General features: G+C 39.2%; 1 protein-coding gene across 1 annotated transcript in view; it reads left to right on the forward strand.

Moving 5' to 3' along the window:
* Positions 1 to 24,964, forward strand: part of SGCD (sarcoglycan delta) — a 420,920-nt gene that overhangs the window by 177,492 nt on the left and 218,464 nt on the right. The window contains exon 3 of the mRNA XM_059917584.1: positions 10,434 to 10,535. Within this exon, the coding sequence (XP_059773567.1) occupies positions 10,434 to 10,535 (102 nt within the window). The remainder of the gene's footprint in view (positions 1 to 10,433; positions 10,536 to 24,964) is intronic.

The following is a 24,964-nucleotide window of genomic DNA, read 5'->3' on the forward strand; positions in this document are numbered from 1 at the left end:
TTCAATGATTTTTGGTAGATTTACTGGTTTGGCCACTATCACCACATTCCAACTTTAGAGCAGTTCTGTCATCTCAGTAAAATTCCTTAGGCCTTTTTACAGTCACTCCTCACTCCTAATCCAAGACTACCACTAATCTACTTTCTGCCTCTATAAATTTGCCTCGCTGGACATTATATATAAGCAGACTCATACAATACGTGGTTTTTTGTGTCTGGCTTCGTTCACTTAGCATAATGTTTTTGAGGTTTATCTGTGTTGTAGCATGGATCATTTTGTTTCTTTTTTATTGCTAAATAGTATTCCATTGCACAGATATAGAATATTTTATATATTCATCAGTTGGTGGGCATCTGGGTTGTTTCTACTTTTTGGCTGTTAAGAATGTTGCTATGATGGACACTTATGTTCAAGACTTTGTGTGAGCATAGGTTTTTATTTATCTTGAGCAGATAGCTAAGAGTGGAGTTTCTGAGTCATATGGTAACTCTGTGTTTAACTTTTCAACAGTCAGACCCTTTTCCAAAGTGCCTGCACCACATTGAGTTCCCAGTAGTGGTATATGAGAGTTCCTGTATCTCCACATTCTTGCCACTATGTGTGTTACTCATATTTTGTCCTTTAGATGAGAAGCTCCTAGAAGGCAGGGATTCTATCTTCATTCCTCGTCACTTCACATTTAACACAGGGCTGGGCAAACAGTTGTAGCTTAACTGTGCAGCATGGAGTGTGGTAGTGAAGGACTTAAGTTTTGCAGTTAGACCATCGGGGTGTCTGAACAGCAATTTTCTCAACTGTGGAATGGGGCTAACGGTGCCTACCCTCTAGAGTTATCATGAGGATTAATGGATGTGTCAGTCAAGTGCTCTGCCTAGTGCTTATGGAAATGGTAGCTTTATTATTGTTTTCAATTTGCATTAATGTACACTTCTGAACAATCTCTAGCTTATTTCTTTTTTGCTCTTACGCTGAGACACTTAGTTACAGTTACTGTACTTGGCCCAGAAGATTGAATAATGAGTGACGCACTATCCCTCATCTCAAGGAAGTTGAAGTCGAGAGCAAGGACACAGATGTCAATGGATTGTTGTACTGCCATGTGATAAATGCTATGACAGAGGTGCTCGTAAAGTGTGAGGGCACCTCAGAGAAGGACCCCAGACCCATAAAAGACATCTGACCAGAACCAAAGGACTGGAGAAAGGGGCAGAAAAGTTGGGAAGAGCATTGCTGGCCAAGGGAGGGACATTTGTGAAGACTCAAAATGGGAAAGAATTTGGGGAAATTGCTAGCCTGCTTTGTGACAGGGTGAAGGGAAACTGACAAGAAATGAGGCTGGAGAAGTGGCAGGTGCCAGATGAAGAAGGTGTTAAATATTACATTAAGGAGGTTGCTCTTTACCTGTGCTGCTACCATGCTGTTGCATTTTACAGGCTGAGGAGCTACAGACGATGATTCAATATGTGAATGGCAGAGGTGACCATTTACAGATTAAAGACCTTTCATATATAAAAGCTGGAGCAGTCTCAAAATCTATAACATTCTGGTGGAATATTTCTCAACTTTTTTTTTTCATTATTGCCACCCCTTCCCCTGAGAGCATTTTTAGAACATTTTTCCCCTAATTGTTCCACACCCCCCGCCATGAAATTTTAATTCTACAAATATGCTGTGCATGTACTCTATACATAAGCATACTTGTGCTTCATACATAAAAAGAGTACGATTTTTTTTCACCCTCCCCCAATCACCAGTTTTCACCCGTTGGGGACTGCATCACCCTGGTTGAGAACGCTTGCTGTAATATTTTGGAATCTGCTCAAGGGCTAGACCTAGGGTTTAACATCTTTGTAAATCCCACAGTACACCTTTCAAAATGCAGCTTTATTTGGAATGAAGACATTCTAACACTTCACAAGTATTTGCTGAGCACGTACTATGAGCCAAGCAATGTTGTAGGAACTGAGAGTGTAGCCAACAAAAATCCCATCCCTTCTGACGCTTGCCTGCTAAAGCAATCTGTGTATAGATACAATTGTTTCACTCTGATCAAAACCAAGTAATGCCTTGCATTAAAACTGCTCCAACAAGAGCTCATGTTGAGACCTGCTTACTAAAATAGAACCCGGCATTACTTCAAGCTTGAAAATATGCTGATGGAATTAAAAACCTGGTCGATGCTGATGCAGCAGGAAAATGAGAGGAGGAAGAAATAACACTTTCTTTAAATGAGCATAATACTCATTCTCAGCCCTTACCCCACAAGGGCCAGCAGGGCATCCCACAGCACTCAGGATTTTTTGGACACCTCAGTGTTTTGCCCAGCACTAATGGGAAGGCCCTTGGGAGCACTAGTCACTGTCTTTCATTGGCAATGGCTGGGAGAACTGTGGTCCCTTTAGGTCTAGAAAAGGGATCTCTCTGCCACTCCTGGAAAAGGAATAATTTGGAGAGGCTGGAGCCCTGCAGCCATTTCCCTCTGTGGTCCTAACCCCTCCTAGGGACACTGGCAGGACAATAGTCTCTAGAACTCATGGTAACCACAGATCTCTTGTGCATCCCCAGTTGAAATATATCTCCTCTTCTTCTTGCCTTCCTGCCCAACATGCCTGGCACAGTGCATTTAATGAGAGTTACCTTTTACAAAAGATAAGAAACCTCATGGCTTTCAGGCTGCCTCTGCTTCTTTGCTCTCAAAATCTCTAAGCCACGTAATTACAAAGCCCGAGAACCTATTTGAAATGGTGATGGAAGGGGCTGGGGTCCGGCCTGAGAGATATGAAGAAAGAAACAAATTAATATTTCAGTCTATCGTCCTGCCACTCTGAAATCTCTTTATTTATTCTAGACTCATCTTGCAGAAAACTGGCCATTTGAAACAACCAACCAGACAGTCTGGCCCAGATAAAGAATAAAGAGCAAATGCCATCATCCTTGGACCAGCCCAGAGGGAGATTCTCCCTAGATTCCACCCACCTCTGCCCCCAGGCCCTGTCTCCCCTAGAAGACCTTACAGGGGACCCCTCTAACTTTGGCCTTGCAAAATAATGGGATTTGCTCCTTGTATGTTTGTGAAAACTCCTGTGTGCTGGGCTGGGGGTAGGCACTATACAGGACAGCAGAGATCCTACCCTCACTGGGATGACAGTGGGTCCCTGGTTTCCCACTTCTGTCCCAAGTGTACTTTGTAGACTTTGGGACCATTGGCTGGACAGTGCTGGCTCAGTCAAGCCAGCTAGCCAGCTGCTAGAATCTTCATGCTTGCCTTGAAGAGTAAAGTTTTACCATTTGAAGAGAAAAAAATGGTCTATTTCTTTCTAATTACCTTGGGAATGACTGTGAATCTTCTAAATGCCTCTTTTGCATCTTACTAGGAGGGAAGTTTCAAAACTGACCTAAAACTCGTATCTTAATAATACCCATAGCTTCTTATGCACTTAAAGGTGGAATGGTTTTAAATAAGGCTGTTCTCAAACTGTTTCAATGTGAATCCAATCCAGTCTGATTGTTCCAGAGCTATAAAGGAGATTCTAATGTGAGAACATATTTAGTTGGCTACTCTAGTCTGCACTATATTATATTTTGGAAATAGAGACTAATCATAATAATTGACACTATTTGAAAGACCTTTCCCACCACATACCTTGGGCAGACCTAGGGGCTGGGACGGAAAGTGGAAAAATGAAGTGATGAGGCACAAGAGTGGGAAGAGTCTATAAATGGAAGAAATGAAAGGCATTTGGCAAATTGGTAGTGAGTTTCTTACAAAATGGTATTGAAGCAAAGGTTAAATTACTATTACAAAGGAGTTAATTGACTGTTAGATTAGATGAGCATTTCTCAAATGTTGCTGCTTGTATCGCCTTGACTATTCTTTGGCTATATGCCACCTGTGTTATAAACAGCTCAGAGGATGGGCTGGAGGGACCGTCCCTCTTTCTCCCTCCCCGTGGCTCACAGCACATACTTATGCACACAGTCGGCTTTCCAGAAATAGCAGGTGATTCATTCTGCTCATGGTCCTGGGCATGGGAGGCAGTTGGGTTGTAATAAAAAGCCTTTAGACTCTGGGAAGGTGGAACAAAGATGTTTGACCATAAGAATGGATGGCGTTAGTCTTGGGGTTGGAGATCACCCTCTCTATAATCGCTGAGCACAGTGACCAACTAAGTGAAAATCAAAGTGGCATTAAGAAATCCAGCAGATACCTTAAATATATTATTTTTGCATACATTAGGTTGGGTTAGAATAATGAGTAAGAGCATATAGTCTGAATTAGAAAGTGTTGGGTTTAAATTCCTGATTCTGTCATTAAGTAGCTGTGTAATTGTGAGTGAGTTACTTACCAGTAAATTTTCCCATGTGTGAAATAAGGAAAATAATGAGTTATCTCATAGGATCATTGAGGAGATGACATGAGATAATATAAGTATAGCATTTAGTATATGACATAGTTTAGATTTTTGATAAAGGTTGATTTTTAAAATAAATCAGTGAAAATGTTTTATAACTTTTTAAAATACAAAAGGTGATTACAGAAAATTATAAAGTACAGATAAAGCAAAAAGAAGAAAATAAAAAGCACTCATATTTTAGGCATGCAAAAATAGTTAACCTTAACATTTAAGATTATGTTTTTGTAGAATTTTTCTCCTAGGAAATTTCCTCTAGAATTTTTCCTGTTAAGTGCATGTATGATTGTATGTGAGTATGTATGTGAATATGTATATATAGTTATGTAAGAGTGGCATGAAATATACATATATATTCATTTGTTAATTGTTTTATTCACTTAATAATGGATTATGAATATTCACCTATGTTCTTAAATATTCCTCTGCAGGAGCTATATCATATTCCATTATAGCATATTTACCCTTTCTACATGAAACTTTTAGTTTCTAAGTTTTCATATTTTTTTATTTTATAAAATGACACGGTGATGAGCAACTCTATAGGCAGATACTTCCACATTTATATGATTATTTCCTTATGATTATATTCAAAAAGTAGCATGGTAGTTTCAGTAACAATAAAGAAAATGAGATTAAAGCATGAAAAGCACAGAGTATAGTACGTAATCAGCACAGAGTAAGTCGTCAATAAATACTAAGAATAGGGGATTCATGTGTGTACTGCAAGAGGGGAAGGAGATTTATTTGAAATCAGGTTGCTAATTACCCCAAATACAATCTTTTATTTAAAAATATTTAGGAGTTCTTGTTTGTTTGATAAACACACATCACAAAAAATAAACCAGTTCAGTTTACTTATAGATGTCGGGTTTAGGATGTGTTTCTGTTACGGAGTCCAAGCTTGTACTGCCACCACATGACAGGCCAAGAAATTGAGAGAGGAGTTGTTGGGGCAAGGAATAGTGACTTTATTTGGAAAGCCAGTCAAAGATGGTGGACTAATGTTCCAAAGAACCCTCTTACCTGAGTTAAAATGCAAGCTTATTTTATACTAAAAGAGAAGAGAGTGTGGCTGCTTGTTGCAAACTTTTTGATGCAGGAATCCTTTGTTCTTGCAGCTGTCCATGTGGGTCTGGTCACAATGTTCCTGTAAACCTCTATCAAGACAATTGTTATTTTCTGTTCTGCAACTTTTTATCTTTATATGAATGGAAAAGTGTTATAGCTTTAGAGATCAGAGCCTTGAGAATGGGCTATCCCATATATTTCAGGCTATAGGCAACATTCTTTTACAAAGGTGCAGAGCCAGCAGGACTAAGCACAGGCAACAGAGCACAAGGGTTAGAGCTAAAGGAATAGATTCAATATGGAGTCAAGTTTGTTCTTCTCTGTTACATTTCTGTGAAAAGATCTGCTGGTCCAACTAATGGAAATCATCAAGAATAACCCAAAACATAATAATTGATATAGCCTTTGTGTGTGGGGGGGTTGCTGGGTGCATATTTTTCCCTTTGTTGTGTGTACTACCTGCTGCTAGTGTGATATGGACATGCCCTCTGGCATACTGCGCCTCACACTAGGTTTAAATGCCCAGTCTAGGGCTCTCTTGGCAGAAATGTCCCCACAAGTAACAAAAATAGAAATATATAGATGGCCTGCTATCCATGAAAGAACAATATTGACTGGAAAGTTCTGTTCTCATCCATAGGCTGAAGTGCTGTTACAAAGGAAAAAAGGAGGAAGATGCCCGTTCTCCACTTGGTCATTCAAAGCCCCTCCCCCGCCCCGGCCATGTTGTGTCAATACTGAATGTATTGAGGTACAGAGCACATGGCAGTGCTGGAGAGAAGACAAGATAGACTCAAGTGAGAAGCTTCAGGAGTCTGAGAAAATGTAGCTTAGTGAAATAGGCTGGGTGAAAACTGTGGTGAGCTGGAGAGCATATGGTTCAGGCTGCTACTTACCTCCAGCCAATGGCGGCCATGTGAGGAGGCAGGCTCAGGCTGGCCATGGCTTTCAGTTGTCATGAGACGCTGAAAGCCTGGATTTTTCTTTCAGATCTTTTCATTTTCAAATATTTTGGGGAAAACGTAGGAATAAATTTTTAAATGCATTTTATATATTTATTATATTTTATATTGCTTTATATATTTATATATATTTTAAATCATATATATATACACACATATATATAATATATGATTCATTTAATTAAACTGAGTCCCCAGCTTGCTGACTGCAGATGTGGGGATTTGTCAGCCTCCCTAATTTCCTAAGCCAATTCTGTAAAAATGAATGAATGAATGTGTGTGCATGCATGTGTGTGTACATACATACATACATACATACCAGACATATTATTAGCTCTGTTTCTCTGGAGAACCCTGACTGATACAGATATGCGTACACACACACACACACACACACACACACATACCCTTATTTGGAGAAGAAAAAACATGGGGATGGGACTTCCCTGGTGGCGCAGTGGTTAAGAATCCGCCTGCCAATGCAGGGGACATGGGTTTGAGCCCTGGTCGGGGAAGATCCCACATGCCACGGAGCAACTAAGCCTGTGCGCCACAACTACTGAGCCTGCGCTCTAGAGCCCACAAGCCACAACTACTGAGCCCGCGTGCCACAACTACTGAAGCCCACTTGCCTAGAGCCCATGCTCTGCAACAAGAGAAGCCACCGCGATGAGAAGCCCACACACCACAACGAAGAGTAACCCCCGCTTGCCACAACTAGAGAAAGCCCGTGCACAGCAACGAAGACCCAAAAAAATTAATTAATTAATTAATTAATTTAAAAAAAAACACCATGGGGAAACAAGGACAGAAGCTAGACTTCTTTGAATATATCTTGTTTTATAGATTTGACTTTGGTTCTATCTAAATAGTTTGCAAACTTATAACAAAACATAAGACTTTAAAAAAGCAGTCATGAAACAATGAAGTGGTGGGGTGGGGGGGATGAAACAATTGAACCTAACTGGACATGAGGTTGGTGGCATGACCATTCAGAACAGAATTATTTCAAACGACTTTAAAACTCAGCCATTTGACTATACCTTCCTAATAGGACATACTCAAGATTTTTTTTAAAGGCAAATTTTAAATTGTTTTTCTTAATCATAATGTTAGTATGGTAGTGGCATTGGTTTTTCTGATACTGCTCTTTGTGTCTTGTGGGTTAAATCAAATGAGTAGTCATATTGGTGTTATTAAAAACAGGGGTTTTTTGGTATGGAAGAAAGGTAATAACATTGTAAGATCCATGAGGCTAAATGAAAACCTTCAAGGCCTGAGTTTGAATTGAAATTTCATGTGAACTTATGGTATATTCCATTTAAAACATATATACAATTTATTTTATAGCTCTGGTCACATAAACAAGGGCCAATCCAGTAGCAAGGAGCACCCAAAGCTCTCAGCTTGTGGTCTCTAAGTACCATTTCCCACTAAAATGAACCCAAGTTCTTATAAGAAATGGCTGGTTCCAGGCCTGGGGCAGGACATATGTAAGATAACCCTGGAACATCTTGTCATGCCAGAAGCAAGAAGGCCGTTAAAGACTAGTGGGCCATAATAAAAGGACTTGAAGAGGCCCCCACTGAGCAGGAATAGAACAGTTAGAACTTCAATAGGAATAAAAACTGCACTGGAATGAGCAAATCAAAATGTTCATAATGATATTTTTAAAAATAAAAACCTCATGGGTTATCTTTGGAGAATATTGGGTAACCAGTTCAATATGTTGAAGACCAAGTCATCAACTTGGTCTGCATCCAGACCAAGTGCCCGAGTTGCTGCCTGCACTTTACTCCCTCTGATAAAGCGTTCTCCCATCCCCTCAACAACAACAACAAAAAAAAGGGCTTCCCTGGTGGCGCAGTGGTTAAGAATCTGCCTGCCAATGCAGGGGATTCGGGTTCAAGCCCTGGTCCGGGAAGATCCCACATGCCACAGAGCAACTAAGCCCGAGTGCCACAACTACTGAGCATGCGCTCTAGAGCCCGCGAGCCACAACTACCGAAGCCCGTGCGCCTAGAGCCCGTGCTCCACAACAAGAGAAGCCACTGCAGTGAGAAGCCCACGCACCGCAACAAAGAGTAGCCTCCGCTCAAGGCAACTAGAGAAATCCTGCTCACAGCAACAAAGACCCAAAGACCCTTTATTAATCAATAAAGGAGGAAAAATCAAGCATCTATCAAGTTCCTATATAAACTATAATTTAGGGTAAACATATAATTGATGACATGCAATTTCTCTTGATAGAATATCCCAGCTAATAAATTAAGAAGAAATAATTATTTTATCACCAGTTTGAAATCTCTAGTGAAATAATGGATCCTCTAGGCCGAGATCACCAGTGGCTGATGACATCACAGCAAAAGATGTTCAGTGCGTCCTGATGGAGCGTGTGGTAGGCAGAAAAATGCCCCCCACTCCAGAAACATCAATTTCCTCATCTCAGAACCCATGAATATGTTATATTACATGGCAAAGGGAAATTAAGGTTATGATGGAATAATGGTTGCTAATCAGGTGATCTTAAAATAGAGAGATTATCCTGGTGTTCCCAGTGAAATTTAAGGGTCCTTAAAAGTGAAAGAGGGAGGCAGATGATTCATTGTCAGAGTGACTGGATGTGAGAAAGATTCAACTGACCATTGCTGCCTTGAATATGGAAGGCGCCACAAGCCCAGGAATGTGGACAGCCTCTAGAAGCCAGAAAAAGTCAAGAAATAGGTTCTGCCTTAGAGCCTCCTAAAAGGAGTGTAGCAGCCCCACTGGCACCTTGATTTTCCCCCTTTGAGCCCTGTCTGACTTCTAACATAGAGATAATAAACTTGTGCTGTCTTAAGCTGTTGAGTTTGTGGTTATTTGTGATGGTAGCAATAGAAAACTAATGTATTCCATCCTAGGATGTATTCTTTCTAGAAAACTGAGCCTGAATCTTATCAAGCTTCTTGATCTGTTGACTTACACAAAATACAGGGGACAGAGAACACATGACATGAAATTATGGGAATGTTCAGCAAATCTAAACTATGGGAAGTGCTATTGGAAAAATGATGTTTTATTTATCAAATAAAGCATGTTTATGTGTGTGGATGTGTGAGAGAGAAATTGACTGACTGAGGAGATTTAAGGAGATGACCTAGTATTTTACGTATCAACCAGTTGCAATAGGGAACTTGATTCAAACAAGCAGATATAAAGAGAGAAAAATATTGAGATTCATACATTGACACTGGGTATTTGATAATATTTATTAATGATTTTATTTATTTTTTTGGTGTGGTAATGGTATTATGGTTATATTTAACGAAAGGAGGTGGGTGTAGTAGCTATAGTAAATAAGAGTAGCCATAAATTGATAATTGTTAAAGATGAATGACAACTGCATAGGTGTTTGCTATTTATCCTTTCTATTTTCATATCCTTTTGTATGTATTTTAATATTTGCATAATAAAATATTAATTAAAATATTAGTAAATAATTTGACTCCTTAAATATTTTGTGAGCCAAAGACACCATGTCCATAGGTTGAATTAGACCAACAGACTGCCAGTTTGTCATTTCTGCATAGTTTCAGAAATTGGATCTTTTACTTTAACCTGGGAAATCATCTTCTTCTCTTTTCCCCACTCATCTCCTGCCTCCAGTCTCTCGCCACTGCCTAGTCAAAAGGGCCTCCTTCATCTGTGCTAGTGAATGACTAGAGGACATTACTTACATTTTGCTTCTTTGGAGAATTTGCTCAGTTTTTCAAGATTGCTTGGAATAGATTTTCTCAGAATAAGTGAACAAAGAGGGTAATATTCATAATCACACTGAAAAATGCCTCCTAGTATATCATGTCTTCATTTGGAGCCCCCTGATTCTACCTTCTCAAAAAAAAAAAAAAAAAAAGAAGGCAATAATTTTGTTTCAATTTTTGAAAACCTAAGGTATTTTGAAATTTGGGCTAATCGAATTTTCCATGTTATCTCTGTGCCTCTCTTTCAGGATGGAATGGGAAACTTGAGAATCACAGAAAAAGGTCTAAAGCTAGAAGGAGACTCCGAATTCTTGCAACCTCTTTACGCCAAAGAAATCCAGTCCCGACCAGTAAGTTTCTGTTGCAAGAAGAAGGAATTGTTCTTTCTCTGGAATCTAAATCTGGGGAAAATTAACTTGTCGTTAGCTGAGTATAGAAGGTTGGGGGCAGGGGTGGCAATGCAGGTAAGTGAGATGCTTTGGAATACGAAATCTTGAGTGTAATCACCACCGTGATACTGTAGCAAATGAGATGACGTCTCTGAGCCTCTTTCCATCCCTGCCAAATAGAAGGTGATAACCTTTATTAACAAACTTTCTAGATTGTGCTGCAAAGAAAACAAGAAAATAAATGCGGAAATACCTTCAGTACTATACAAATCCAAGAAAGTCTTGCTATTGCTTTTAATTGTCAAGTATTTCAAAGGCATATTTAGAAATAGTCCTAAAGAGCTAGAAATTTATTTTTTATGAAGAATTTGGACAATGTAGCCAAGGTTGATTAGAATCAATTTAATATATTACAACTATGCTCAGAAATGGTATTTAAATGATCACAGTAGAGTGTGTGCTCTGTCCCATGCACTTTGCTGCTTTGATGGATTATCATTATCTAATGTAATTCATAGATTAGTCCACTGGGGTGGTGATTATTGTTGCCTTCATTTTACACATTGAAGAACTGAGGCTTAGAGAAGTAGTTTGTCCACAGCCACGTTCTTATGAATCAGTAGAGCAAGGATTTCAACTCAGGAAATCCAATTCTAAAGCTTCTCTGTTAACCACAGCCTCCTACCAAAGCTCCTTCTCTCATTCTGTTGTTTTTTTAAAGTCATGATGGAAGTGATTCCTAGACACCTTGATTTTATTAACCAATATTATCAAAATTTATTTTTGTTTTTGAGTATATTTTTCGGTTGGTTGTTCTTTGGCTTTCGATTTTGCTTTTTGGTAGGGTGGTGAAGTATGCTGGTTGAAAAGGATTATTAATGTATTTGCTCTGCCTGGGACTGGTTCACGTCCACATGTGAGCAAAGAATAACATGGAAGTTCCCCAAAGCATCATTTGTATTGTGTGCATCGATTAATGTAATTAATGAAATTCAGCAACTTGATGCAGTGGGTAATTTTATCTGAGTGCTATCTAAACTACTGAATTGCATTAAACTGAGTGCAACTACTGAATTGCCAATAAGTTTACTTTCTTCTGTGCCTGGTGAAAGGGAGGGAGACATGATGTTAAAATCAGTAAGAAGAGCAAATTATTTCAGCCACCCAATCAGTGATTATGAAATTTAATGGGGAACCCATAGCATATTGGCTTAAAGTACCAAGAGTATTATTATAAACTAGTATTAAACTAGTTTATCTCACTAATTTGGACTGGTCATTTCTTTCTTATGGTGTTGGATCTTTTTCTGTAAAGGGCCAGAGAGTAAATATTTTCAGCTTTTATTTTTCTTCTTTTGTATAATTCTTTAAAAATGTAAAAACCATTTTTATCTCAAGGGCCACAGAAAAATAGGCTGCAGGCTGTAGTTTGCCAACCCCTCTAACCTATATTAACGATATTTCCATAAATGTGTAAATGCTCAGGCTAGATTTCATATGGTACAAGAGAGCAGATTTTAAGATCATGGGTAGAATAGTTGATATGTGTTAAGTAAAATATCCCGAAATACGTTTCCTTGGTGGAGAATCGTAGTCATATAAAGGAATTGAGACACGTGTCTTAGAAGACTTGAAAAAGGGTACCTGGTATATCTCTTAGGCCCATGTGCAGGAATTGGACTCTTAGAAAATATGTCAGCCAGCCTATCTGAAAATCAGTAGTCATCTGATCCCAAGTCAAAGATACACTTGATAAGAAGCTTAAAAAGTAATGATGATCATGAAAAACTTACTTTAATATCGAAAAAGCAGTGAGTTAAATCCAAGGCTTTCAAATCCTTGTTTAAAGAAAATTAAAGGGTTAAAATTCACTATTTTTTCATTGTTCTTCAGAAAGTATTTTTCCTTTCAAAAAATAAATGGCAAGTGCGTAAAGCTTTTAGCCTTATATGTTTCTGATAACAAAATAAATGTGTTCTAAATGAAAACAAGAAGACATGCAGATATGCATATATGTTAAAATCCACCAGAAAGTCTTGTGGCCTCTACCTGAAACCTGTGCCTATATCCATCCACTCTTCTCCATCACATGTCACCCCCCAGTTCAAGCCACCATCCTCTCTCACCTGCACCATTGCTATAACCTCTTCTGTCTCTGCTGCCTTTCATGCTTAGCCTCATCATCCAAATTGTAGCCAAAGTAGTCTTTTCAAATATCAAGTCTCTCCAGCCCTTTGCAAAGGATTCTCTGTTAACTTCCCATTATACCTAGAATAAAATCCAAACTTCTCACTAAGGCAAAAGAACAAGATTAGAAGCCAGGGATTTAGTCTGTAGGGCTCTCCTTCCCTCAAACACAGGGATTATTGTCTGCTGAACAAAATTGGGGTTCTGGGAGCAAAGACGGTAGAGGGAATGATTGGTGAGCAGGTAACCAGTAGAATTTGCCATGCTTCTTGAATCATAGCCTCATATGATGCTTATGAGAACCTCACATGTAGTAGCTTTCCATTCCCTACTCTGGCATCTTCAGCTTACTGTTTTGTTGTTGTTGTTGGTTTCTGACGTTACCTGACCATTGCTTCCATGCCACCTCTGGAAGACTCTTCTCTGTAGAATTATCTGCACTATCACTTTGCCACGGATCACAGCTGTTTCTCTTTCATGGGGTGTCTCCTTCTGTTTTTCCCATTGAAAAGAGATCAGCGTCCAGTGAACAAGATTACACAGCTCTTCTAAGTGAGGATAACTAATGAAGCAACACTTGACTTCATTTTGGTTTTGTGTTTCATTGATCCGAGAGGAGCTGAGATTGTTTAAGCAATCCACAGCACATTCAATACAGTATCCATTTCATTATTGAAGGTTGCAAACTCGGTAAAGTCACTACAAATTGATTAGTGTGATAGCAATCTCTTAGGAAGATAAATTAATGAGAAAATGTTCATCTCTATAAAAACTCCCATCTGGGAATTGAATGAAAGCCCTGGGATTCTCTAGCTTTGACTACGTGGATGCATAGCTTCTAAGTGGTAAAGTATCATGCCACTCAGGAAATAGATTGAAAAGGACACACTAAATTAAATATTCTACCATTACATCCAAAGACCAGCCTGTCCCTAGTCATTCTACTTGAATGCGTTAGCACAGAAATTTGTAAAGTTAAGGGCTTTAATGCCATAAAACTCTATATTTAAATCCCATTTCAGTGTGGTAGGCATCTTTATAATTGCAAAATACAACTACAAATTTTTGACAGAAGCTACTAGTAGATAGATTGAATGCATGAGTGCTAGGAGCTCTTTCATCCCAAAATATCATTTTGGACAAAAGTGGCAGATCCCTGCTTCTTCAGAGAGGCATCTTCCCTTGCTTCCCATGATGCTGGAACTAGATGGTGCTTTTGCATAACTTAATGTGAAGTGACAAGAGAAGGGAAAGCAGCATTTATTGAGCACATACTAGTGCCAGGCCTACAGAAATGGGGAAGTTTCACGGTGCATTTATCTCCATATTCCCCTCAAACTATACATGGGGTGGGTATAGGGGTTCTAGCCCATTGCTATATTGAACTTAGAAGTTTAGGAGAGAAGAGAGTAGAAAGAAAAGTTGTAGGAGGGATACAAAAATGAGTTTACTTTAACAGAATAAAATAGAAAATTATTATATAAAATTTAAGGTTATTTATATGTCTTTCAAACTTTTTAGTCTGTAAAAACTCACATATTTTAAGATGTTCTACCTACCGAAAAGCTGTGTATAGAATAATGAAATCATATGTAAATGGAGTTCTTAGAAGTTGTCTATACCAAGAGACAGTATAACACCATGGTCAAGCTCATGTGCTGTATCACTGGATTTGAGTGGCAACCAGTGCTACTGTTTGACTGATGAGTGATCTTTGAACAATTTCTTAACTTGGCAAATCTTGTTTTCTTACCTATGCACCTGAGATGATATTAATACCTGTATCACAGGTGGTTGTAAATAAGTAAGATAGTGTTTAAGTGCTTAATACAGAACTTGACATGAAATGAGTGTTCCAGAAATGGTCATTCCCACTCTCACCCCCATGTCTTGATGACGATGATGTTGATGATGGCGGATGATGATTTGATTTCAAGGACAATACTTTTCACTATCTACATCATCATCATGTAGTGCAAATCTCATCTGATGTTTGAACTTCCTTTGAACCAAATGGTCTTGCATCCTCTTCTTGCATGTCTTCTTAATAATAAACTCACAAACTTAATCATAAACTCAGTGAAAATCCCTTAGGAAACCCATTTGATATTCAATAGCTTTTAGTTTTCAATTTTTCTTTCACTGAGTTACACTCTTCTAATGTTCAACTTACTTTTTTTCTCATTCTGCTTAAAAATTTTGCTGGCTCTGGCACTCATAGATTACTGGCAGTCTTTCTGAAAAAATAGTTTTTGATATATGCTAAGTACCTTAAAATGTTTATACCCTTTGATCCAGGAATGACATTTTCACTCATTTTATGATACAAAAAAAAAAGAGCAAACTATAATAAAATATTTAAAGATTAACACACACATATGCCAGTGCTTTATAAACACTAGTCTGAGTGTTGGTTCCTAGAAAAGCCTGAATTGCACATATAAAATGGATTTTGAGGGTATCCCATTTTGTCAATGTTTATGAAAGTTGAGAAACTGCTATATACTTGTTGAAACTCTGAGCTGGTCATTCTCACCATGGATTTTCACATTTATGTCTATCATCTCTTTGTTTTATGGAAAGCTGTGTTTTAAAATTCCATTTTGGTTTTAGTATGATGTGAATTGAGACTTATTCTATCAGCCTGAATTAACAAGCCATATCTATGCTGGAAGTTGAAAGTCCCTAAGAATTCAATTAGACCAGTGACTTCATTTAATGTATGGGGCCCTAAGGCCCAGAAAGGAGGTTGAATTTACCCAAGTTATGCCCAGCAAAAGTCAGAACTGAAATCCAGGATTGCAGTATTTTCTTCCACATCAACACACAGTGTATGTGGTAATTAATTTTCTCATGACACTGTCTTTAGTACGATAAGTTGAGTTATACATGGCCATTTCCCTCTCATGGGGAATAACTTACTGCAAGGCATATTAAGTTCCTGAAAGAATTCAAAAGCATTAAAAAAAAAAGGAAACTGGAAACAACAGTGGGTAATGCAGGAGGACTAAGCTTAATGATGGCTGACCTAATCACTGAGATGATATTCTCTACTTTATCAAGTTACTGTGAGGGTTAAAGAAGTAATTTAAATGACCCACCTTATACACTATGAAGTTAACTATTGATATGAAGGCTTATGACAGAAGTTGCAAACTGAATCCAGCCTAAAGATACAGTTTATGTGCCTCACACATTGTTTTCCTTTGAATGTGAATTTGTTTCTAATATTTAAATATCTGAAGATTTGATGTTTTAAAAAATCTATATTTTTTGATTCTCACCAAAAAACCTCCAGAAAATCTGGCAGAGTGGTTTGATATTCATAAGGACTGGAGCTAAATAGACGGTGCCTCCTTTAGATGCGTATTTGTTCTTCATTGTGCCACAGCATCCATCAGTCACCACTGTCTCATACCCCACCTGTTTAGCTTGTTTATATAATGGGCCCCTGAAATCCCTTGGGGGTGCACAGCCCCTGGTTTATGGTATTGAGAATGTATCTATCTCATCATGCAGGAGTCCAGAAATTAGGTTGACTTCTTAGGATTCGTAGTCACTCATGACTCACTGCTCCTCACTCCCTGTGTCTCTCTCTTTTACACCAATTTCTCCTAGTCGTCTGGCTCCTGTGGGTTTTGACGTAGTATACAAGCTCAATGGCAAGAGATAGCAGTCTCAGAGCTTCTGGAGGCTGAGGTTCTGGCCCAGCAGGGCCATTCTCCACCCTGAGTCTCCTAGAACACGACTCTTTTTTGTCTTTCTTCCTTTATCCATAACAGAGCATGACTGGGGACTAAGCAGACAAGGGGAAGAAAGTTGAAATTTTGCATTTGACATGAGGCAAAATAAAGTAATGTAGAATGGCAGACAAGCACAAGTTTTGTCTGAAGAGGCTCCATTGACAATTTAGTTACAACAAGAGGAGCCGTGTCTCTGGTTGGTTTAGAAACCAACCGAAAGCCGTGGTGTCTTCTCCTCAGCTTCAACTCCCAGCTGAATGCGCTGCACACAAAACAGTGTTTTCCATGCCACTTGCATGGAACATGAGCATCTTGCTGTCTTTAATTAAGAAGTTAACTGGACCATGAAGTATTGCCCAAGTAAATAAAAGTGATTTGTACTGAGTCAAAGGGGCGCACTAGGCATCTTTGCATTTCTTGGCTCACACATAAATTATGGAGATTATTAAAAATTGGAAGGGTCATCTATAAGCCCATCTGTACTGTGAAGCAGATTGCCATTCCTGAAACGTATTTGTCTTTTTACGTGTCATCATTTATCACGGACAACAGGGTGAAGCAGCTGCTTGCTTTTTTCTTCTTTTTGTTAAAAAGAAAAAACCAGACACACAAACTTTGAATAGATCAGTGTTTAATCCTTTGGTCCCTTTCTTTGTTTATCCTGGGAAACAGAGATAGTTATTCAGAGGTTTTTGGTTGCCTTAGAATTAAAATGGGCTGATGGGGTTTTTGTTCTTTCTTTAATTTTGGAAAAATTGACTGTGTGTGCTTTTCTTGAATGAAGATCATGCTGGAAATAGACGAGTTACTGAGGACTTCGGTTAAATCTCAGTTGTAACTCTATCAGCTGTTGTTTTCATTGAAGAGGTAGGTCTGAACTTCAAATGAGGTTGAGAATGTCTAATTATATTGTTTGAGGGCCATTGGGCAAGTAGACTGCACCCCAAATTTTCTTGTCTGCTGTGGTGACCAAAGGTCCACCATTAGAATCTCAATTATTTGAAGACTCAGAAATTTGTATTCATGCCAAACCCCTACTGCAAGTACTCCTTCCCCTTATGCACATACACATTTCCACAAAGGATTTGAAGTACAGTAGCTTGTAAGAAATATGTACAGGGACAGAGTAAGAAAAGATATAATAGGTTAAGAGTAAGAAAAGATATAATAGGTTAAGATCAAGAAAAATATAAATTAGAATAAGAGGCAGAGGTAGGGGCACTTTAATAAATACAGGAGACAGGCAAGAGCATGCATGCAATACTTGATAAGCCTGGAGTTTGGTTAGGAAGTTTCCAGACAGAGAGGCACAGTCACTTGGATGAAACCTTTTGTCTGTACCATCTAGAGATTAACACAATGTACTGAATGAGAGGAGAGTTACAGCTGATGGTTCGGTATTCCAGAAAGTACACTAGATTCAAAGTTGGGGAATCTGGATGCCCTTCTTGTCCTGCTGGGTTCAGCACCAAGCTCTGGAGCAAGTCGTTCCTCTTGGCTCTCAGTGTGTCTGTGACACACTGTGTAAAGAGGTTGGGCATGCTCAGTGGTTTTCTACAACATTGTTTTTAAAGCCGTGGAATCTTTTTGAAGTCAGATTTTACTTGGAACCCTAAATCTGGACCAGATGGAAGCTGAGCTCCTGTGGTTGGGCAGGGGCTGGGGCACTGCAGCCCATTGCCCTGCCCACCCAGTCTCCCTATCATCAGCCACAGGATGCCCAGGCCCTGGGCGGGGGGGTCCATGCACCACAGTCCGGAAACACCAGGCTGGATGAAAACCTAGCCTCACTCCATCCAGGCCTCTGCTCAAATGGCATCTCCTGATGGACAGCTTCCTTGCCCACCCATTGAAAATATATCCCTTACCTAGTAGCTTTATTTTCTGCCATTATATTATATCATGTCATATTACTTAGGTATATTACTTTCTATTTATATATCATATGTATATATTAAATGACTAAATATTTACGTACTTGCCTATTTGCTTCCCATTATTACTGCATAATCTCCATGATGGCAGGGACCGAGAAAGGCAGTTGTTAAGTGACGTATAAGAGCAGGCTCTGGAATGCCACCTCCCTGGATTTAAATCTTGGCTCCACCATTTACTATCTGTGTTGCCTCAAGCAAATTACTTGACCTTTTTTGCGCTTCGTTTTCCTCATCTGTAAAATGGGCCTAATAGCAGCACTACCTCATAAGCATATAACAGGATTGTAAGAGTTAATTTATTTTACATAATTATGTAAAATTTATTAGGTAACTGTTACTGTTTGTAGAATATTGCTTTGAGTATAAAGCACTATATAAAATTTCAGTATGATAATTTTTGATTATTAAAATTTGTTAGTATTATTATTTGCTTTGTTTACCACTGTTTCCCTGGTTTCTAACTAGTGCCTCTCATATGGAAGGAAAGCAAATTGTTGTTGTCATTGATTGTTTGGCTTTTTGAATAAATGACTGTTCTCTTAGGATCCTTCTAACTCAAAGATACTCTAAGAGCCTCTCAGGTAGGGAGATAAAGACAAATTTCTATTTATGTATGTATGTATGTATGTATGGCTGTGTTGGGTCTCTGTTTCTGTGCGAGGGCTTTCTCTAGTTGCGGCGAGCGGGGGCCACTCTTCATCGTGGTGCGCGGGCCTCTCACTGTCGCGGCCTTTCCTGTTGCAGAGCAGAGGCTCCAGACGCGCAGGCTCAGTAGTTGTGGCTCATGGGCCTAGTTGCTCCGTGGCATGTGGGATCTTCCCAGACCAGGGCTCAAACCCGTGTACCCTGCATTGGCAGGCAGATTCTCAACCACTGCGCCACCAGGGAAGCCCCAAATTTCTCTTTTATAGGAGCTTTAGATTGAATAAGTTTCTTTATCAGCCTCATACTAAGTATTGTGTTATGTAGAAGACGGCGTGAGTAACTATGTGGTGGGAGACCATGGGGGAACAGGACAGACAAGGTGGAAGAGGTAAAAGTGGTACTAAAGGTACTGAAAGCCCATCTTTCCCTACCTTGCTCTTTTGTGCTGCTCTAAGACTTGATTTGTGCCATCCACAGGCTAATGGAAACTCCAGAATATGGAGCTGTGTGTTACAGACAGGGAAGGTGAAGATAACAAAATTAGCACTTTCCAGCCCTTCACATCTTTGAGGTTCTCTTCATCTTCACTGTGGCATGTCAGCATCCTCTCACTCTTTTGGTTTCGGGAACATCCACTATGTGATGTGAGACTGCTTCTCGCTTATTTCATAAATAACATTGAAGACAGAAAAGTACATACCAGAGTCTATTGTCATTTGGTTTATGTCCCTTAAATTGTAGGAGTAAGTAGGAATACTTTGGTTAGGTGGCACCTCACAGCCAATAATACTTGTTGAGTATTGGGGGAGAGTAATGGAGAGAGAATCTATAGCTTTAAGGAAGAAGGGCATTTTAATACATTCTTAAATATTTTGTTGTTCTTCACTCCTAAAGCCTTGGCAAAAAAAAAAAAAGATTTTCTTAATGCTTCAATCAAAACTTATTCATCTCCTGGAAACTCTTGCTGCAGCCAGCACTTTGTAATTGCTGTGGGTGTGTTGTAGTTAGTCTTAATTTAAAAAAAAACAACTTGTTCATTGTCAAAAAACACTGATCATTTCTCAGGAGATGTTATTTCAGAGGCTGAAAAAACACTTCCTTGCCATGTGAAATTATAAGCAAATACTTACTCTTTGATTTTGTGATCTCCACCAACAGCTGAGCATAGCCTTTTGACGCATTGCTCTGTAAATTATTACCAGTGGTGTTTTAAATGGCAGTTGCCTAAATTATGAGTGTGGGACTTTCCATCTCCATGAATGATTCTGTTTTTATTGGCAATGATTCTGCCTCCAGGCAAATACCAAATGGTCCACAAAATAAATGAGACTTTTAAGACCGATAAATATTTTGCAGACGTCCTTTTTGCATTTTGGAGGGAGTTGAAGAGGGAGAGGGAGATGGTGATGAAAATCGCCATGTGGAAAGAATAAGACAAGCACGTTACCCAGTGTCTTTCCTTGCTTGGTGCAGTATGGTAGATGTCTCCACCTAGTAAGCCACAGCTTCCATTCTGTAACACCAGAATCATGGAAATAAAACGTGGCATCTCACTACAGTAACAGACAAGTGCAGATGGTACGATCATTGCAGTTTTCTACTAACAAGCTGTGTAGATTGCTTTTAGGCCTCAATTAAGGCTCAGGCAGTTACGCTAAAAAAGATGAGAGGAATTTTATGGGAAGATGAATTATCCTTAGGTAGTAGCTCATTAATAGATGAGAAATGGAGCTGGCTCTATTTTTAAGTTGTCAGTGCATAAGTAGTCATATCACTGGATGGATATACAGTCCCCATGTTTGTTTCTGACTATAGTTGTTAACAAACCAAGGTTTTTCATTTATTTTGTAGCAGTCTTGAATTTTTTGGACTGGCCTTACCGTCTTGAGTTTTCTGAGATGTGGAATGTACCCCCGTGTTTCTATGGCTGCCACAGAGAGTTTGCTAAATCACAAAGTGTTTCTTTGACCGTATCTTAGCAGCACTCTGGTTAGGGAGGTACAGGAAGAAGTTTAATGAAAAGAAAACACGATAAGACTACATTACAACCGAGTTAGTACAAAAAGGTGGCCGATGCCAACACGTCTTGGATCGTGCAGGTCAGTTGCTCGCTCTTAGTGGGTGAAGGAAACGGGGACTGTTTCTATTAGGGTTCCTTCCACCACAGCTCGACACCGGGCTCATGATCCTGCGGGATCCAGCAGTGTTGATTTATGGTAATGTTACATGGTTTTGATTTTTAAATTTGGCCCTTATGGCCAAAAGCGCACTTGTCTTTAAAATTACCCTTGTAAAGTCCTTACATCACCACAAAGTATAGTATCCCTGGCTTTAGGTGCACAACCTGGTAGAGTAAATGTGTAATGGTCAGGAGAACCAGTGAGGCTAAGCCAAGGAGAGGAAGAAAATATGCTCTGCAGATGCCTGGACCATTCTTTTCCTGAGATAACTAGCCAATGGCAACCAGGAAATGGGGAATGGTTAGAAAATGTTAAAGCGTTGCTAAGTGCCTGAGGGTTTGGCTGTTCTAATATGGACTATCTTTAACTTTAAATCATCTTAAAGGATTTGTTGTTATGGAGATCAAGTGAACTAATAGGTTTTAAATCACCTAACAGAGGGCCTTGCCCATAGTAATTGTTCAGAAATATTTGCTGAATTTGAATCAAAATAATATGAAATTAAACCCTCATGTTGTAATAGCTAATAGCCACAGTTCTCACGTAAAATTATTTCATTCATTCCTTAGAGTATCACTAGAAAGGACCTATCATTTTGATCTTCCATTTAGAGAGAAGCAGTCAAATAGAAGGGTTAAGGAAAAACATGCATCTAATATTCCAGCTCATGTTGACACACATTCTTAACTGGAATGCTGTATTATCTCAGGACAGTAGACAGTATTTATGTGTTGGTCTGTGCTGTTTGTCTAACTTGCTTTCCCTTCAACCCAAGGAAACATGTAGGACCCTTACTAGTTTCATGAAGAGAGCATCTTACTTCCTTTTTTTTTTTTTTTTTTTTTTGCCAATTGCTACTTCTCTGGCCATTCCCCACCCTGCTCTGTTCTGTTGTTGCATAGGCCTCACACAGTCACAGCTTCCTGTAGAGGCCAATTTTTCCCCATTCCAACCACAGATCCCCTAAACTGTACCATCTCCCACTACACCATTACTTTTCTCTGGTCATGCCTTCTATTAGACTTGTATTACAGTATCTATCTGGAAATAATCAAGGATCCATGTGCTAATGAAGCCTGACTCCAGAAAAATATCATGATATTCCAGAGATCTTAGGTTCTGCAGATATGATTTTGTCCAGAACCTCAGACTACAAGTTACTGGTTCCTCATTCTAAGCCCACCAAAGTGGAGCTAATATGAAGTAATAAAAACCTATAGAAATACCGAATTTCCAAAGACCTGGCCTTTGTTAACTCTGGTTCCTTAACTGAAACTACAGAACATGGAAAATATAAGTGACCATTTTCTTAATTCTTCCAGTTCTCCAAATATCCAGTACCATTGTAGATTCATAAAAGAGAAGTTAACTCTTTGTGTATAATATATGCCATAGGACATCGGGGCTTAATTACCTCTGGGAACCCCTTTGAAGAAAGGATTCTGTCTTCTTCATTCTAAATTCAGCTTCTTTTACAAGTTCTTTAAATATGTTATGTACAAGATCCCACTACCATTCTTATCTCTTGAACTGTTTTTTTCATTTCTTAGCAATATTGTTAAAAATACAGTAATACCCATAATGCAGCAAGTCGTCTTGGATAAAATTTTCTTCCTCTTTTAAGATGAACCCTTTTCTTTCATCTCCTTCAGGTATCATGGTAGGTGTGCACGTCATTCAGAGTAACACTATTAATTAGTGTATTTTCTTGGTGCAGTAGTCATTAATGGCAGCCTAGGGAATAGCTGAATGTTTTCCTGATCATTTGTATAAGTTATGATTAAATGCAGACACTCTATTTGGACACCACCTATATGCCCATCATTCTGGGTTTTTTGCAGTAAAGATTTATATGATGAGCTTATCTGGTCCTACCCAACTCCATCAAGCCATCAGATGTGCCCTGCCTGTGCAACCAGCAGGGCACAAAAGTAGAACCCTAACTTTTCCATGTGTTCTCAGTCTCAGTGTAACACTGCTTGCCCTAGCCCATCCCCTACTCCATTCTCTAACCTCTTCCCAGCCGTCCTCACTCTAAATCAGCCTTCTGTGTGTGGCCTTGTCCTAAGGTGGTTTGTTACCCTCAGTTCTGCTTTTTCAACTTTGATGTGTGCTTTCTCCCTCGACTGTGGGGTGAGTTCTCCCTGTTTGACTCTCTAGCCTTCAGCTATCCTGGATCATCACCCTACCTGGTACCCTCTTGTCCCCATATGAAAAAGCTCTCTCTAGATATCTGCATTCCCACAGAAAGACTTGCATCAGGGTGATTGTGAAGGTAACATAGCATAGTAGAAAAGTACCCAGGGACTTCCCTTTCGGTCCAGCGGTTAAGACTGTGCTCCCAATGCAGGGAGCACGAGTTTGATCTCTGGTTGGTTGGAGAACTAAGATCCCACATCCCGCATGGCGTGGCCAACAAAAAAGAAAGTACACATGATTTAGAGTCAGACTAAAACTGGGTTTAAAGCTTGGCTCTGCTACTCACTAGATTTGTGACTTGGGCCATATTACTTTATGTCTCAAACTTTAGTTTCTCTATATATAATCTGGGATAGCTGAAAGCATCATAGAGTTGTTTTGAAAATTAAATGAGAAAACATACATTGTGCCTAGAACAGTGCCTGAAATTTAGCCCTTATAAATGGCCACTACTGTAATTAAAGATTTCCTGGTAGAAGAAACCTGGAGACTGGTCTTGAAGGAGTAATAGTTTGGGCACCACTGTGTCACTGAAAATATAAATAAAGTTTCTTAGAGTCATCTCTATTTATTAATTCCAGTTACATTTGTCAGATGACTGGTTTTGAATCCTACCAAAATTGCACCTTCTGAGCCGGAGCAAATGGAAAGGGAAATCTCTCTTTCCCCGAAGCCAAAAGCCATTTCCCAAGAGGTGTCTATTCATCGCAGGCATGCAAATGCTGCTGTGATGGTTTCATCAGAGGAGGTTCAGGACATCACACACCAGCATTAGCCTTCAAGAATGATACTGGGACTGTTGCCTCTTGGTCCACAGGGTGTACCCACAAGGAAAATAGAAACAAAAGCAAAGGTAGGTAGCCCCACTTGGCACACTTGATTGACTTTAATAGGTCCTGATTATGCTGCCCGTATTCCATGAAATTAAAAAGCTTACAAACGTTATGAGCCATTACCCTTCCATTTAAGGGAGCTTATGACATGTTAGCAACATTTAATGAAATTCTTTTCAAAATGCCGTCGGCAGACTCAATGAGATTCCATGTTGAAATTCAACTTGAAGCATTGTTGGAGAAAGTTTGTTCTCTACCTGCCTGTCTTTGTCATAGTGTGTGGAACCTCAAGGCCAGAAGCTTCTCATCAGAGGTGATTTGCAGGCATCAAGAAGGATTTCTGCTTTGACTCTGAGAGTGTTTCCCAGTTTACGAAGCAATTACAAAGACCGCCATGTTTGTGTTTGGGCTTACAGTGGCAGCTCAGAATAGCCTGCATTTTTACACATTGACACATCTTAAAACTTAAGTCTTTTCTATTCAGTTCTGTCATATATCTGTTGAAGATCTAAAACATTCTAGCAAATAAGCAGAATATTATTGCCTGCCCTGTCTTCAGTGAGCTCTTACAATATAATTTGGGAGATGAAACTTTGTACAAAAAAGACAAAGCATAGGAAATGAGATGATTGAATCCTAGATTATATGGCACTGATTATATAATAT

The sequence above is a fragment of the Balaenoptera ricei genome, chromosome 3, assembly GCF_028023285.1.
Source record: "Balaenoptera ricei isolate mBalRic1 chromosome 3, mBalRic1.hap2, whole genome shotgun sequence".
Taxonomy (NCBI): domain Eukaryota; kingdom Metazoa; phylum Chordata; class Mammalia; order Artiodactyla; family Balaenopteridae; genus Balaenoptera; species Balaenoptera ricei.